This window comes from Eucyclogobius newberryi, unplaced genomic scaffold (genome assembly GCF_026437365.1).
Source record: "Eucyclogobius newberryi isolate DKJ021-1_F unplaced genomic scaffold, fEucNew1.0.hap1 SCAF_21, whole genome shotgun sequence".
NCBI classification, from domain to species: Eukaryota; Metazoa; Chordata; class Actinopteri; order Gobiiformes; family Gobiidae; genus Eucyclogobius; species Eucyclogobius newberryi.
The window spans coordinates 21,504,876-21,521,470 of record NW_027315846.1 but is presented as its reverse complement, the minus strand read 5'-3'; the positions used below and the strand labels follow the sequence as shown (position 1 = coordinate 21,521,470).

Sequence of the window (16,595 nt, the reverse complement as noted above, 5' to 3'; positions counted from 1 at the left end):
AAACAAATACAGTAAAATAGAACAATCCATTATCAGTTAGTCAGAAAATAAGTCAAACGGGTGTGTTTTGTCTCTCTTTATTCTCTCATTTCCATTCTGGAAGCCCAACATGTGAAGTTTGGTGTCCTGAGCTGCATGCGGTGCACTAGCAGCTTAAAGCCTTCCAGGAGATTGCGCTAAAGAACGGATGACACTTAATGTCACTCACACCGCCACCTCCCGAGCCCAGACGATATCCGGCATCATACTGAAGCAACTGCAACACAACAGCACAAGTCAAAACGTGTTTCAAACCACAAAGTCACTGCAGATGGAGGCAGCACTGACTTCAGTGAGCAGAGACGCGGCGGCGGCGCTCAGGTGCTCCGGGATCAGCAGCTGTGTGTGAGAGTGGATTCCCGCGGGATGCAGCTGCCACAGAGGCTGACAACAGTGAGGTACAGTTTGAACGTGAATGTTAAAGATGTTATAACACAACTCGTGAAAGATGAACAGATGAGCTCTTACCATTCCCGCTAGAAGCTCAAACAACAAAGCCCCCAGACTCCACCAATCACACGCCTCTGTGACTCTTGACACGCCTCCAACTTCTGTAGAAGAATAAACATTAATTGTATACATTGTCAAAAGTACTGTTCTTTTCATCAATAATCAAATGTAGTTTGCCACTAGAGGGCACTAAAACAAAGACATCTTAAAGCTTTTACCCGGTGCACAGTACATCTTCTCCATGGCGATGGAGCATATTTCTGTTTGGACTTCACTCCACTGGCCAAAAAATGTCAAACACACTTTACCTGTAAGTCAAATGAAAAGTGACGAGTGAGACGTCTGGACTTTAAAGGGCATTGTTCAATACTGATACCGATATCCAATAGCCTAGTTGTCTTGCTCTTGTGGCCAAAAAACATCGATGGTAGAAAAGGTTTCCAAAGTTAGTTCCACAAATACCTTTTTCTACCTGGAGCACTCCAGGACTTTTGCAATATCTAAATTTTTAAATCTATGGCATGTTCCACAAAGGGAAGTAAAGTTGGAAAAAAAAGGTCACAAATACATCTTTGACATTTATTCAAAAAAATGCGGTGGCTACTTTTTTCTTATGATAGTGTCAACATACAGCCACCTCTATAGTTCCATAGTATTTAAACTGCTACAGGTCCTGCACTCACCATTAGAAGTGAGCAGAACGTTCCTGGGGTTGAGATCTTTACAGATGATGCCCTGCTCGTGCAGACTCTCCAGCGCCAGCAGGATCTGTGCCCCCCAAACCCGCACCTCAGCCTCTGGAAGCCCCCAGCAATGTCCTGCTTTCTCCGACTTGGACGTCTTCACCGCGATTCGAGGTAAGTGACACCATCCGTCCAACTCAATGATCTGATCTTCTCCATGTCCATCTGAGCTGTCTGATTTTAGCGTCTCTCTTTTCTTCTGCTGTGTACTCCCTAACCACGACCAACCTGAAACCGGCGCTCCCTTGGCCTCCTCAGCACCTGATTTCTGTTCAACTTCCTTTTCGGCCAAACTTGAACCTTGTTTGCCATCTACGCTGTTACAGAAAGAAGCAGAAGTCCAGAAAGTGTCCAAGGTTATTTTGGAGTCCGTATATTCCGAAAAAACAGCTCGATCTGTACTCTGGATCACTACCATCCCATTCTTTTCCTCAGAAATGGGGCTGTTTTTATCACTGCTGAGTTCTGTATTGCTATTATCTAAAAAGGATCCTTGTTCATAATTACTGGTATCCCATGCTGCTCTACCATGCATCTGAGTTTGGCAATGGAGTGGAAGGTACAAAATGGCAGGAGCATTCTCACTGTTTCCTGATTTGGGGGAAGAATTCAGCACACCGTCAGCCACTGCGTAAAGGTTCGTTTTCTCGCCGCTCTTTTCCGTTGCTTTCCATGCCGTTTCGAAATCCGAGCTGCACTCTATGAGACCTGTCCCTGCCCTTTTCTTATGTAACCCCGACATGACATCGAGAGCCTGGTTGATCCGTGCACAGGACAGAGGAAGAGCGAGCTTCTCCTGAGTTTCGCTGGACTGCAAACACAAACTGGGGGCCGGTGGGTGGATGCGGGTGAGCTGAGTCTTGGAGGGGCCTGAATGTAAGGACAAGCGATCAAGGTCGGTGAAAAATGAGGTCCGGGTGCTTTGCAGGCAACCCGTCTCCTCGATGTAGGAGTGCGTCCGGCAGTTGTCCACCCTGTGCATGAAGTCTGTCTCCGTGGCGTCGGCGTTTGGGCTGTGCGATGGCCTCCCTCCGTGTCCGTCGCCGTGGTTGTGCTGGTAGTCGGTGCTAAGCGCAGGTGACGTGTGACTGGTTTTCATCGTGCTGTGGTGCTGGCCTGGAGAGGTGCATTCTGGGTGCTCCTTGGCCTTCTCGTTTCGCAGCTTGTGCAGTTTGGAGAAGAGCCTCCCACCTAAAATGACATTGAATACTTTATAAGGGGCTGTAACAATATTCTAATGTCACAGTATAATATAACCATTTTATCCTCAAAGTGTTATTGATGTCTTGGCAAGCTTCTTTTTTAATTACCGTACTATGGTTTAATAAGGGTAATTTCTTGATGCTAATTGCTAATTGTCTGTTTGATTGCAAGGTTTCAGATTATATCACACCATTATGTAGGCCTATAACATTTAATGGAGAGTAAACATTACTGTTCTTAATATGCAGCGTTTGGGTTGTAATAAAGCAAGTTCAAGGGAAATGACTCAATTTCAAAGTTCAACAATTGTGTATTTTCCATTTGGATTATTCTCATTGAAATATCATGTAAATTAATAGACATCAAAGACTCATAAAGCCAACAGTATATTTGACTGGTCCATGCGGATATCGTAGTCTAGTTGAATCTTTATTGCAGTCCAATATCCTAAGAATACTCACCTTTGACATGCTCCAAATGCAGGTACACAGCATCCTCACTAACGTAGTACCTCAGCAGCTTCACCATGTACGGGACACCCTGAGGTATGATGGTCGACTGATCTCTGCTCTCCCAGCTCGACTTCACTAAACTCTGCAATCAGTTCAGATGTAACTCAACAGCTTGTTTTTCGATTATGACTATTTTGATCAAAACCAGAAATCCTTCATCAACCACTCACCTTCACTACGAATGTCTCCTTATTCACCATACTTTGCACAACCAGGACCTTTTTGACGAGAAGGATGAGAAATTTACGTAGAAGTCGAGCTAAATCTGCAGTGAACAATGTGTTTACCTTATCCGACACTCCCACCACCTTGCACATTTCCAAATCCTCCACGGGCGAGCTCAAGTGCCTGATTGGACGGAATCGGAGACTGCTGTAGCCCTGCATAAGAAATTAGAAGGAATAAATCAATAAAAAGTGTATTCCTTTTTAAAATGTTCTTTCACTGTTTTATTCATAGACTTTCCTCACCCCCAAATGCGCGCTTCCCTTCCCGAGGTTGTCTTGCAGATGTGTTATAAAGATTTCCTCAGCTCTTTTCAAGTATTGCGTTGTCTTTCGCTTCACGGCCTCCCGGCGTTCTTTGTTTGGATCCACTGTAAAACGGCAAAGTCCAGTCATCCCAAAGATAATCCATAACCTCTCCTTTGTACTTCTGTATCTTGTTCAAACAGTTCACTCCAGGCAAACCTTTTGAGTTGATTGGATAGACTAACAATGACAAAGATGTTGAATCAGCAGGAAAAAAACAACATGTGACCTTTGCTTCCTTATTTTGTTTTATTTTGGTGCACACGTCACAGTCACATGTGTTGAGTGCACTGCTATCTCTATTTTTTTAAAGGAGCACACATTTTTTTTGTAGAAATGCATTGGTAACTCATTCTTTGTGACTACTACAGTACATGTTTTATTTTGCACACTGTATTTCCCCATCACTGTTGAATTAATACTCCACAATACACCACAAAGCACGTGATAGCCACTTACACTGGACCCCATTTAGAAGTAAATCCACTCCGTTCTTATAGTAACTGAAAGCTGCCTCGTAGTCCTCGTTCACCTCACTGTCCAGGGCCATGTGGATCTGCTTGGCCGCCTCCACCAGGTAATCCCTCTTTGCCATCGCTGCCACAGTTTGGACCAAAGCAGGTCCTACTAGGCCTTAACACAGCACAAACAATAGTAAAAACATATACATTCATATAATAATTCACCAGAATGAGATAGCTAATCATCACCTTTGAGTGCTGTTTGTATCAACAACGCGGTTCATTTCTTATTGTTGATTCCAGGATCAGTGGATGTCTGCACTTGAGCAAAAGGCTCACCTGAGAGTGGCAAGGCATCTTCCCCTGAGAAGCAAAGAGGTAACAGACAGGCCGATGCAGACACGGGCTACAGTATGTTCTTTCTGTTTTAGTTTGCAGACCTTTGGCGACACATTAACAGATATACTTAATGTGTAACAAACATAAAACCTCCAAAGCCTCAAGATTCTCCCTCAGAGGCATAGAAAACATGAATTCAACAATGTACTTAGCATTTCCTACAGCAGGCTACATTGATATCATGTCTGTATTTATTTTTTTCCACAACAAAGACACATTTCCTGAGGATGTTTTTGCAGATCTGTCTCTGAACAGCATGTCTTCTCTCCTGTCTGCTTCTCACCATGAAGACACAAATAGCACATACACTGTAGGGACCAGCCATGGTGGCGACATCCTTAAGGAGGGTTGTGAAACACATTGCCTCTTCTAGTGTCCTCCCGCACAATCCATGTCCCTTTCATATACGTGCTAGCTAAGCATTCAGCAGAAACACGCTTAGCTGATAGATATGAAGAGATACAGACAGATAGAATACCTGATGTGAGGCGAGCATGTCCTCCGCCCAGCAGCAGCATCAGCAACACACACTCACCCGCATCCCAGGCACAGGAAGAGGCAGAGTCAGCTCCATCCGGGCCTCCCATTGGCTGAGTGTGATGTCACTCCTGGGTACCATTTCTCTGACACAGCCCCTCTCTCATCCCTGAGCCAAGCAGATGCTGCCTCTCTTAAAGAGACAGTGCTATTTTTCTCTATAGCCCGTAATAATTGTCATTCTCAGAACAGAACAATGTTCCCTTCATCACATTAAATATTGCGTTGTGCTGTGTTATTTCTGTCTGCTGTTCTGCTGTGACTGTACAATAATAGATATGTGTAGATACTAGGCACTCTAGCTCAGACAGTGCCAGCTAAACACAAGCACAAAGGGAACTGTCAACCCCGTGGGAAGGCCAGCTGAGTGGAGCGAGCAGGAAGTGAGAAGGGGCCGAGGTGGGCAAGAGTGGAACATAATACAAATAGCACTGGGGGTGGCTCTATGGTGCTGTTTCATATGAAAGGTTAAGCGCACTTATATAGAACAATCTACATTTATATTCAAACAGGCCTAGTTATACAAAGGATATGTACTGTGCTGTGTTTAGTGAACTTGATATTAAAGTTTTGTTTGTTTGTTTTTGACCCAAGTATTTGAACACCTTGTGATTTTCCCAGTTCTCCCATCATAGGTGCATTTCCACTGTGAGAGACAGAATCTTAAATACTAAATATCCAGAAATCACATTCTATGATTTTTAGATCATTTATTTGTATGTTGGTGCTGCAAATAAGTATGTGAACACCTGCCAGTCAGCAAGAATTCTGACTCTCAAAGACCTGTTAGTCTGCCTTTAAAAAGTCCACCTCTTCTCCACTTATTCATCTAAATTAATAGCTCCCATTTGAGCTCATAGCTGCATAAAGACACCTGTCCACCCCACAATCAATCAGACTCCAACTACTGCCATGAGCAATGCCAAAGAACTGTCAAAAGACACCAGAGACAAAATTGTAGACCTCCACTAGGCTGCTACGGGGCAATTGGCAAGCAGCTTGGTGAAAAAAGATCAACTGGAGCAATTGTGAGAACATGGAAGAGGCTAAAGGGGCTAATGTTGTGGAGTATCAGATAAGAACGTTGAGGAATCAGCCCAGAACTGCACGGGAGGACTGCACCTGAAGAGAGCTGGGACCACAGTTTCAAAGGTAATACACTACACTGTCATGGTTTAAAATCATGACTTGCACAGAAAGTTGCCCTGCTTAAGTCAGCATATGTTCAGGCCCGTCTGAAGTTTGCCAATGACCATCTGGATGATCCAGAGGAGTCATGGGAGAATGTCATGTGGTCAGATGAACAAAAAAAGAAGAAGTTAAATCCAGATCTCTCACAGTGGAAATGCACCTACGCTGAACATTTCAGACTCCTCCATCATTTTTAAGTGGGGGAACTTGCAAAATTGCAGGGTGTTCAAATACTTACTTTCCTCAATGTACATTAATTAACTTTTGACAAATATACCTAGATCACGTTTTGTGTTGCTTCTTTGCATTTTATGTATTAATGATAATTATTATTATTTATTTATTTATTTATTTCCAAAACGAAAGAAAAGAAAGAAAGGGGAAAAACACAAGACAAACAAAAACATACAAGAGCAGGGCCAGAGGGAAAAGAGGATTTTTTTTTAATCAAATTTTAGAGATAAAAATATAATATATAATAATGGTAATGATAATAATAATAATAATGAAATAACAATAATAATTTCAAATTGAATGTGAATTTGAAAACGTTCTTGTCACACATCTATATCAAACAAGTAAAGACATCTGAGTGGAGATGCTTCAGTTTGATTTTATTCAGGAAAGAATAGTTTTGTCCATGTGACACAACACACTTCATGAGAAAAATAAGATCAGTTGCATCAATCAAAAAACAACAAATCATTAGTATTGTAGGCATGTTGTCATTCACTTGTTGAACTTGACACTGTAGGACACATAGTAGCCATTGTTGTACATGTACAGCTTCTGGTCAGTGGGGTTGTAGTCCAGGTAGCTGTACTTCTCCTGGAACTTCTGGAATGGGATGCTAAGGTGTCTTTCCTCTCCGGTTCTTGTGTCCAAAGAGTAGAAGATCTCCTCTGTAGTCAAGTCTACTGACCTGGTGGCATACATCACTCCACAGGCCATGAAGGCATTACCAGCCAACTGTTTGTACACCTCTGTGCTCCACTTCTTCTCAATGCCAAAGGCCTTCTCATCTAACTTAGCCACAACAATCTTTCCCTTGCTCGCCCCAGTAGCATACATTACCCACAATCCATTTTCATCACCAGCAAAGTCTAGGATTTGACTTGAGGAGTACGTGTAAGAAAAACTGCTGCTCGCTTCAGAAACAACTCGGTAATCATATTTGTCTGTGGTTACATTGATTTTGCACATTTCGTTTGAATTTCGCTGGTAATATATACTGTGACCACGGACTGCAAAATTGTTACCGGTGGCTGACCATCCACTTGGCAGGGTATAGGTTTTAAAAGCTGACCTGAGAATCAGTCTGTCATAGTTGGGGTACAAGTAGAAGTAATGGACTTGGGGGCTAGTGTATCCACCATACACATACATGGACTCAGAGCCTCGGAGGGGTTTGGAGTCTTTGGCCCACCCTCCATACACATAACTACTAGACAAGTGATAGTTTAACTGGATGACACTGGGCTTGCTCAAACTCAGGATTCCTGTGCCGTTGCAGTTGCCTAAAGGATATTTAAAAATATGTATTGTGTTAACTCATATACTGTATGTTTTTGATATTGACTACATTTTAAAAAAAAAATGTCTTACCAAAATCTGGCTCGAAGTTCTGATCTTGTTGACAATCCTCCAACTTCTTCTGCAACTTGGCAAACTCAATGCGGATCAGCTCCAGGTTGCTCTTGTCATAAGTCTCCAGTTGGTTCACGATCATAGTCATGTTCTGGATCTAAAACAATGTCCAAACAGTCTCTATTAATGTCACACCTTTCCTATTACAATACAGTACGATACCATCTGAAGGTATATGTTGTCACCTCTGTGTACAAACTGTCAAAGAGCGGTGATGAGACATTCAGGGATTCCTTAAGCTGGGAAACGAGAGCGTCGAACTCTCCAAGCTCAATCCGGAGCAGCTCAAAGTCCAGTTTGATGTATTTATCTGAACTGCTCTCCATCATGCCCACTCTGAGGGTCAGCTGTGATAGGTCCTTCAAGTACACCTCCAGCTTGGCCTCATAGGACACCAACTGAGGACACATCACACTTGCAATTTACTATTGAACGAATTATTACTTTTGACCGGTTTTGTTGCTGATCTCACCTTGTTAATTTGTATTTCCACTTCTATGATCATGTCTTTACTGATCTGTTGCATGTGCTCCACGCGATCAGCTGGAAATGTTGTGTCCGGCAGAAAGACATGGCAGACGCACTGACCAGAATCACCCTTGGATGCGGTCACATTGCCAGACCCCCAGTCCTCCGTCGGCTGGAAAGGTAAATTAATTAAAATACATAACAGGTTTTAATAAAGCTTATTGAAAAGTATAATAGGTGTTACTCACGATCCAGGCCAAAGCAGGACTGAGCAGGAACAGCAGAACAGAAAACATCTTGACTCACTGTTCGACGTCCAACTGTCCTCAGTGAAAAGACTTTGGGTTTTTAAAGACCTCTCTTATCAGACAGATCTTGCGCAGGTTTTGTCTTCTCATAGTTACACATGATTACAGCGTTACAGATGACGCGTTTGCCTGTAGAATCCGGCTTGAATCCTGGTTTTAAACTGGAATCAGGGCGAGGATGAGAAAGGTACCAACTGGACAAATAAGGTGTGGTAAAGGGTGAGAAATAGGACAAATTAAAAAGTACTGACAGAATTAATAAAACTATACAGATGATGAGAGATGTATTATTTCAGTATCATATATTATTATTATTATTATTAATATAGTATATATATTATTTCAGAGTAATTCATATTCTATTTACTATATCTCATGAGGTACAAGACTTTGAGATGATAAACTATATTGTACAAAACATATTGTACATAGTAGTTTATGCTGAGAGTTACACCAATATGTGTGGAGTAGATTATACAATCAGTTGGACTGATTTAAAAAGGAGTTGGACTCCGAAAACACGTTACCCTCTGTGGCTAGGTGTTTTTAATTGTATTTCTGTTTCTGTAATCTCTTTGTGATTTTAATGCATTTTTCCTGAAGTGTGAAGCACTTTGAATTGCCTTGTGTATGAAATGTGCTCTACAAATAAACTTGCCTTGCCTACTCGGGTCCAGTGGAGATGATTTGTCCTGCAAACGAACAGCAATACCTTTATGGGTATGTCATTTTAAATAAATAAATACATTTTGGTAATCCATTCAAAAATGTAAAGAGACATAATATGATGAAACACTGTTTATTTGCATGTAAAATAGTGAAGAGTGTTGTCGATGGATAAATATCTAGCACTGTTGGTCAATCAGCAGCTTTACATCACAGGACTGTGCAGTTAATTTACTTTTAATCAAGCTCAAGATTCAGTCATTTCAAACCGTCGAAGATCAGCTTGGGTCTTTTTGATGGAGAGGTTTGCTGTCAATTCTCCGTCAGTAAAAGTGATTGTGGTTTGGAGCAGAGCTCAGACTTTGGAGGAAGAATTGCAATAGCAATGACTCTTTGGTTAAGTTTTTATTGTTTATATTCAGGAAATACATGTTTTAATTATTTATGAATTTATGTATTTATTATTATATAATTGTGATCTACCAGTATGAAAAATTGTCATCAGTGCCATGGAACATGCTACATAACTTCATGACATGCAAATAAAAACACACTGGATAGTGCTCAGGTTGATTTATTAATGATTGAATACAAGATGGAGAAATGATCACTTATGATTACAGTAAACTCTCATTTGAAAACTTCATTGGTTCGTATCCTTGGTGATCTTGTTCTGCTCCACCGCAGGCTGCTCAATCGCCGGAGCAGTTTGGTTGAACCAGAGGTGGTAGCTCACATAGTAGCCATCGTTGTACATGTAGAGCTTCTGGTCCTTGGGGTTGTAATCCAGGTTTGAATACTTGTCCTGGAACCTCTCAAAGAGAACATTCCCAAAAGACTCCTGCTTGGTTTTAGTGTCATACATGTAGAAAATCGCCTCTGTGTGAATGTCTACAGTTTTAACAGCGTAGAACACGCCACACACCATAAAGGCATTGCTCACTCCTGGTTTATACACACTAGTCAGCCATTCCTCCTCAATCCCAAAAGAGGCTTCATTGATTCTAGCTATGACCATTTTACCCCGCGTTTCATCTTTAGCATAAGTCACATACAGACCAGTTTCATCGGCAGAGAAGTCAAAATTCTGATTTGGAGAGTTGCTGTAGGAGAAACTAGAGCTAGCACCAGCGATGACTCTAGACTCATATCTGACTGTGGTGAAGTTAAGCTTAGCCAAGCCAAATGGAGAGTTAATTTGATAGTACAGGCAGTTTTCTCTTATTATAAAGTTATTACCTGTGCCTGTCCAGCCGCTGGCTAAGTTATGATGCATGAAAGGGGTTCTAAGAATGAGGTTTTTGTAGTCGGTATAGAATCGAATATCGCGCATAGTGGCACTAGAGTAACCAGAGTACCAGTACATGGACTCTCGCTCCGGAATGGGTTTGGAATCCTTCCCCCAACCGCCGTATATATACCCAGAACTTAGATGAGTATTTAACTGGATGACAATGGGCTTGCTGACTTTGATAATGCAAGAATGTGCACAAGACCCTGAAATAAAACAGATTGTTACGACAACAATTAGATAAAATCATCTTGGAGATTGATTTAAAATAACAAATCGTACCAATGTTGGGATTAAAAATTTCTTGATGGCGTTTCTCGCACTCCTCAAGCTGAAGCTGGATCTCTGTGTATTCACGTCTTGTTGCCAAAACCAAGCTCTTGTCGTAGGTTTTCTCTAGTTGGTCCAGAGTGCTCACCATGGCTGTTATCTGTTATTGGATATTACAATGACCTTCTATATGAAAATGTGACATGACAGTCGACTGTAAACTTACCTGCACTCGGAGAGACTCATAGACAGTGGCAGAGGTTTTGATGGAAAGCTGAAGTTCTTCAATCAAAGCCTCCACCTGTTTAATCTCCACCTTGATCTCCTCCAGGTCGGCATCATTGTAGTCATCTGGGTTCTTCTCCATCAGTGAAACTTTAACTGTCAGCTGTGCAATCCTATTTGCATACGCTGTCATTTTCATCTCGAACTCTTCCAGCTAAAACAAGTAAGTTTGTCAAACACTTCTGTAAAAATACACACTATCTAGTACATGTTTACAGTCTTTATACCTTTACTATCTCCAGCTCCAGTCTGTGAGAGAGCTCCCCTGCTGTTTCTTCCAGCACAATCAGGTCTTTGATGGGGAAAGTAGTGCTGGGGAGGAAAGCCTCACAGGTGCAACTTCCGCCATCTCCCGTGCCATTCCTGGAAGCTCTCTCGCTCCAGACGTCCACACGCTAAGAAGGCATGACATGAAAAGAGGTCAACTTCAAAGAAAATAAAGAGAAAGGAGAATTTGACGGATGCAAGAGATGCCATACAAACCCCCCAGGCCAGAGTGGAGCCGAGCAGGGCCAGGAAGTACAGAGTGCCAATCATTCTGCAGCGGTCGAAGATGAGTGAAGCAACTACATGGCAGCAGGAGGAATTATATATCGGGGCCCGCAAAGTAACTCCTACCTACATCCACCTGCTATTGTTCACAGGACTATTTGACTAGGCTCATAAAAGAATTAGCAGATGTTTGAGGTAAACAAAAGATGAGGTGCCTTGGCATCCGTCTTAGTTCACAGGTGCAGGTAAATGTATGTCATATTGTTACCCAGTGTACATATAATGTTCAAGCCAAGGTTTATGGAGCTTGTGTCCTACGCACTTACAGTATAGCTTCAGCCTAACAAAATATCGCATTCAACACATAACTGCTTTATTATTTACATTTTGTAATGGTGATTGTGTACAGCATTTCTAGAAGTGCACACTAGAACTATTCAATCAATCAATCAATCAATCCATGAAAACTTTAATGCCCCAAGGGGATTTTTTGTGCACAAGGAAGTATACATAGCAATAGAATATTTTTAATAATTCATATCTTAAAACATTTATATTTTTTAATATTTGAAAATAAATACTAAATAACAAAGATAATGAGGCATTTACAGAGCCATGGGCACATATTATACCAGTTTGAAGTTTTGTTGAACGGGGGTAGTAGCTGAAATGTCTCAAATTTCTCATGAAAATGGCAAGTATAAGTAAGTATATACTAATATACAAAATAGGTACTAAAGATTCACACTCATAATTGTACACTGTTCAAAGGAGTCATTTCTATTTCTTAGTGTCTTTATACACACGCTTTTTGACCTTTTTCTTCTTGACTTTCTTAGTTTTGGGTTTGCCTTCTGGTGGTTTGGGGTTAAAAGCCGGTCTGGATCTGGTGAGGGTGGAGTGTCTGCTCATCTCGGGGTCTGAGCGGGCGCCCTGAGCAGACAGAGACTTTTCCCTGGAGGTGAGGGGCGAATCGTCCAGCAGGTTGGGCTGGGAGTACGACCTCATAGCGGGTGAACTGGTGGGCCTGTAGTGGGTGCTGCTTCCTAGTGTGGGCAGATGGACGTGGTCGTTGCTGAGATAACGACTGCTGTGAGACATGACGATGTGGTGCCAGGAGCTCAGGGGCGTGGCGGAGAAGGGATGTGGGCCGGCGGAGTCCTCCTTGCCGGTGCCTAGAGACATGACCATAGAGCCCTGTGGGGTGACCGCATCCACCGCTGTCTGGAAGGTCTTCAGGATTCGGTCGCTCTTCTGCTTCTCTTTCTTCTGCCTCGATTCAACCTTCTTCAGATGTCGCCGGTGGTCCCTCATCATTTGTTTTCTTGTGTCGGCGAGACCCCTGCAAAAGTAAAGATTGATAAAGACATGAGATTCTAATAATAATAATAAATAGTTCCTGCAACGAGCTTGCCCTTGTCCAGAGTGTACCCCTCCAGTCACCCGCGACCCCAAATGGGAACAAGCGGTAGAAATTGAATAAATTAATAATAAATAGCTTTTATACACCGTTTTCCGCGTATTTATGCTTAGCTGACTTAATCTCATCTCAGTAAGTTTAAAATGTATAGAACAATAAGATATATACTATAAACAAGCTCTTATATATTAGATAGATAAATAAAAGAACACTAAAGTACAGGCTGTAATTCCCCTGTCCATATCTTGAGCAAAATTGAAGCAAATAGTGAAAATACTAATAAGATCTTCTAGCTCCTCACCTGTAGTCCACAATCCCTGTCTTGTCACGGTCAAGCCTCTGAATCAGCTCCTCTATCTGGTACCGATCCAATGGAATGGTTGATTGCTAGTTAAATGCAAAAATAGGACTTTAATATTTACAATACCGGCAGTTTAATAGTTTAAAATAAGAATATAAATAATCCTGACCTGTACAGCCTTTCTGAACTCTGCAACAGGAACCCTCATGGTGCCGTCTTTGTCAATGTTACGAAAGAAATCCCAAAGTCGCAGCTTGCGCTCATCCAAATAATCCTAAAAGAGATGATTAAAAAAAGACCATACAAACCATGGCAAACAATAGCGACAAGATGAGTTGAATTTATACATCACAACACACCTGGATGACTTTCATTGGATCAATACGTTTTGGAGGCTTCTTTGCAATAAAGCCTCCAACACCACCATACTGAACATCCAGACTGGGGTGCTCCTGGCATGTAAGCTCCAGCAGATGCACAAAGGTTTCATTTACAAGCACATTCTGTCATAAAGAAATACACAAAACAGTTTTATCCTAAATCATTTTATCACAAACAGTGTACAACAGGTATTATTTCATACAAATCTGACTTACACTTATGTTAATCTCCTCAAGGGCACTTCTCAAAGTGTTTTTTACTACATTGACCAATGCAAGTGCTCCCTCTACTGTTATTGAGTTGTAGGCCAGCTGTAGGTGGAAAACACATTTGAATACTACACACTCTAGCTCTTATGCTATAATGATGATGTATGTGCACTTAAGGCCAACCCACCAGCAGAACCCTCAGCGTGTCGTTGAACTCCAGACCTTTGCAGAGCATGCCCACTCCCTCATTAGTCAGACGGTTGTTGTTTAGGTTGAGGTGAACCAAGGTGTTATTGAATTTGAGCGCTTCTCCCATGGCCAGGGCCCCTTCGTTTCCAAAACCGTTCCACGAAAGGTCGAGATGTTTCAGCATAGTGTTCACCTGAAAATGTAATGTACATAAACATTGGCATGCTCTACCAATTGGCAACAAGGGTTGGACGTTCTAAAAATAAATAACATAACAAAAACATGCATTTATTCAAGTGTATTTTATTTTTTTACTAAACCTATCCCAAGGAACAGGAACATTTCTAATCAATTATCACCGACATCAGGGCAATAATTTGGTATTTATGGGCTTTTTAAATGCATATGTTATGTGTGCACCAAATAAGAACATGTATCTGTGTATCTGGAACCTGTGGCACAAAGATATCTTGGATTCACTGCTGGAGGTACAATTTGTAGACCAGGGATGTCACAATATCAAATTTTAGTTACGATTACTGTAAAAAAAAAAAAAAAAAAACATGATTTAACGATCATTCATGATTATTGAGACCTTGACCAAACAACAGTGAAATCTTACATTCCCATTGTCTAACACATTACTATGACCAGCTTTATGAAAAGTAACTTTCTCAATGACAAAATAAAGTGATAAAACAGCCAGATCTATTTTATATATTATTACCGGTACATTAAAATGCATATTTTGGACTATGGATTGAACTTAAAGACTTATCACGATTATTATTTTTAGTTACTTACATTTATATTGTGACCTGAATAATCACAATCATTGATTCGCCGTATGATCTTGACATCCCTATTTCAGACAGCCTTACCTTTAGCCCTGCAGAAAGGGCCACGGCGCCTTTCATTCGAAGGTAGTTCCAACTTAGATCCAGTACCTCAAGTCCCTCATTAGTGGCTGAAAAATATAAATAGTTGAATGCAAAATACAAGGATGAAAGTCACTGCAAATTAGGGCTTAACAATTACCTAAAAGATGTCCCAGATGTTCCCCTCCTTTTCCACAGAACTCATTGTGGCTTAAGTCCAGCTCCTTTATCCTGGAGTTAGACTAAATAAAAACAACAAACTGATCATTTAATTATTCATTCATAATTTAGGCCTATATGCGTTATTAATAAATCTGTGCCATTTCTGCTAATAACTTACTGATAAAGCATCTGCAAAGTATTTACCATCGTCATCAATAAAACCATTTCCTATAGGAAATATTTCTTCAGTATGATACAAACCCAAAGGTGCAAATGGGAACATAACTGTGAACATTTACCTGATAATTTAATGGATTTCACAGAAATATTGTCCAGCAACATGTTGGCAACATACTGAGCCCCTGTACTCAGCAGACTGTTTACAGATAGATCCTGTAAGTGGAGAGCAGAATCTGTGTCAACAACATAAATGAATTCCAGCAACGAGAACAACCAGAGATAGGAGCAAAATAGCCTTTATATGTTAAGATAAATGTGAAACTATTATTACCAACCAACCAACCAACCAACCAACCAACCAGACAGCCAACAGTGACGGTGTTCCTAAAATGTGAAGTGCTATTGTGACCTCTAGTGGCAGCTCTAGTACACTACATACCACATGTTGAATAGTCAAATTGGCCCTCAGCATCTCCACCACGTACAGGGCTCCTTCAGCCAATATGCCATTATCAGACAATTCCAGCTTGTTGATCTGCATGTCAGTCTGAAATGGGTTTGAATACGTTTAGATTTTTTATTTAGTTTGTATGAATTTAACATTTAGAAACTCACCACAAGGGCAATAGCAATTGCCTTGCAGCCCATAGGCCCCAGGCCATGGTGGCTGAGGTTGACTGTTGTGGAACCAAGATTTCTCAAAAAGTAAGAGACTGGCACCACACCTAGTAGTCTGCATGCCTCCAAGTACACTTCAGCGGTGGTCATTTCCTTATTGCCATCTTCATTTTCTGTTAATGAGTAGGAATAGTTTTATCACACATCTGATTCACATGAATGCCCTTCCACAATTGACCTTTGGGCTAACTTACAACAATGTGGCTGCCACTGGGCCTCTCCCATGTCCCACCACTACCACAAGTTACTCACATCACTGTCATAAAGATGTGCAAGTGTCTTGCCTAACATCTTTTATTGATGTTATTAAATTTGTATTTTTGTTATTTCCTTTTATAATGTCTTACTGCCTGTCCAGCACTGTGCTCAGCTGAGGTAGTTTTAAATGTGCTTTATAAATAAATCTGACATGGACATCGACGAGTCTGAGCTTATAGTGAACTACTAATGTTTTTTGTTGCATGTTTTTAAAACAAATTCTCCATAGGAAAATGTTTAAAACTGAAATTTAAATTGCAGGATCACAATGGAATGGTGCCACTTACCATCTGACTCCAAGTCTGTTTCAAACTCATTCTGGTCCCAGCTCGGCCCAGTTGGTGAGGCATAGTATTCATCTTGTAGAGTCAGGGACTCAAAAGACAACTTGGACATGATTTTTCTTTTTCAAGTCATTACTTACATCCACTCGATGTAAACTAGCAC

At 41.2% G+C, this 16,595-nt stretch overlaps 4 protein-coding genes across 4 annotated transcripts; all 4 read right to left on the bottom strand.

Moving 5' to 3' along the window:
• Positions 1-62: 62 nt before the first annotated feature.
• rps6kl1 (ribosomal protein S6 kinase-like 1) lies at positions 63-4,895 on the bottom strand. The gene is made up of 12 exons (XM_072457688.1): positions 4,816-4,895; positions 4,188-4,301; positions 3,937-4,110; positions 3,418-3,542; positions 3,235-3,327; positions 3,118-3,165; positions 2,897-3,029; positions 1,173-2,423; positions 708-797; positions 508-590; positions 328-423; positions 63-256 (listed from the first exon to the last, which is right to left on the bottom strand). The coding sequence occupies exons 3-12, from the start codon at positions 4,070-4,072 to the stop codon at positions 146-148; spliced, it is 2,166 nt and encodes a 721-aa protein (XP_072313789.1). The 5' UTR covers positions 4,073-4,110; positions 4,188-4,301; positions 4,816-4,895; the 3' UTR covers positions 63-145.
• A 1,812-nt stretch (positions 4,896-6,707) lies between these two features.
• Positions 6,708-8,550, bottom strand: olfm4.2 (olfactomedin 4, tandem duplicate 2). The gene is made up of 5 exons (XM_072457974.1): positions 8,429-8,550; positions 8,185-8,352; positions 7,898-8,110; positions 7,671-7,809; positions 6,708-7,582 (listed from the first exon to the last, which is right to left on the bottom strand). The coding sequence occupies exons 1-5, from the start codon at positions 8,474-8,476 to the stop codon at positions 6,795-6,797; spliced, it is 1,356 nt and encodes a 451-aa protein (XP_072314075.1). The 5' UTR covers positions 8,477-8,550; the 3' UTR covers positions 6,708-6,794.
• A 1,247-nt stretch (positions 8,551-9,797) lies between these two features.
• Positions 9,798-11,557, bottom strand: olfm4.1 (olfactomedin 4, tandem duplicate 1). Its single transcript, XM_072457444.1, has 5 exons — positions 11,484-11,557; positions 11,228-11,395; positions 10,942-11,154; positions 10,728-10,875; positions 9,798-10,651 (listed from the first exon to the last, which is right to left on the bottom strand). Exons 1-5 carry the CDS (start codon positions 11,535-11,537, stop codon positions 9,798-9,800), a joined length of 1,437 nt encoding a protein of 478 aa, XP_072313545.1. The 5' UTR covers positions 11,538-11,557.
• A 701-nt stretch (positions 11,558-12,258) lies between these two features.
• On the bottom strand, positions 12,259-16,563 carry lrrc74a (leucine rich repeat containing 74A). The gene is made up of 13 exons (XM_072457690.1): positions 16,436-16,563; positions 15,828-16,003; positions 15,652-15,759; positions 15,332-15,425; positions 15,211-15,260; positions 15,031-15,112; positions 14,874-14,959; positions 13,991-14,185; positions 13,810-13,905; positions 13,573-13,716; positions 13,383-13,487; positions 13,214-13,299; positions 12,259-12,834 (listed from the first exon to the last, which is right to left on the bottom strand). Exons 1-13 carry the CDS (start codon positions 16,542-16,544, stop codon positions 12,273-12,275), a joined length of 1,893 nt encoding a protein of 630 aa, XP_072313791.1. The 5' UTR covers positions 16,545-16,563; the 3' UTR covers positions 12,259-12,272.
• Between the last annotated feature and the right edge of the window lie 32 nt (positions 16,564-16,595).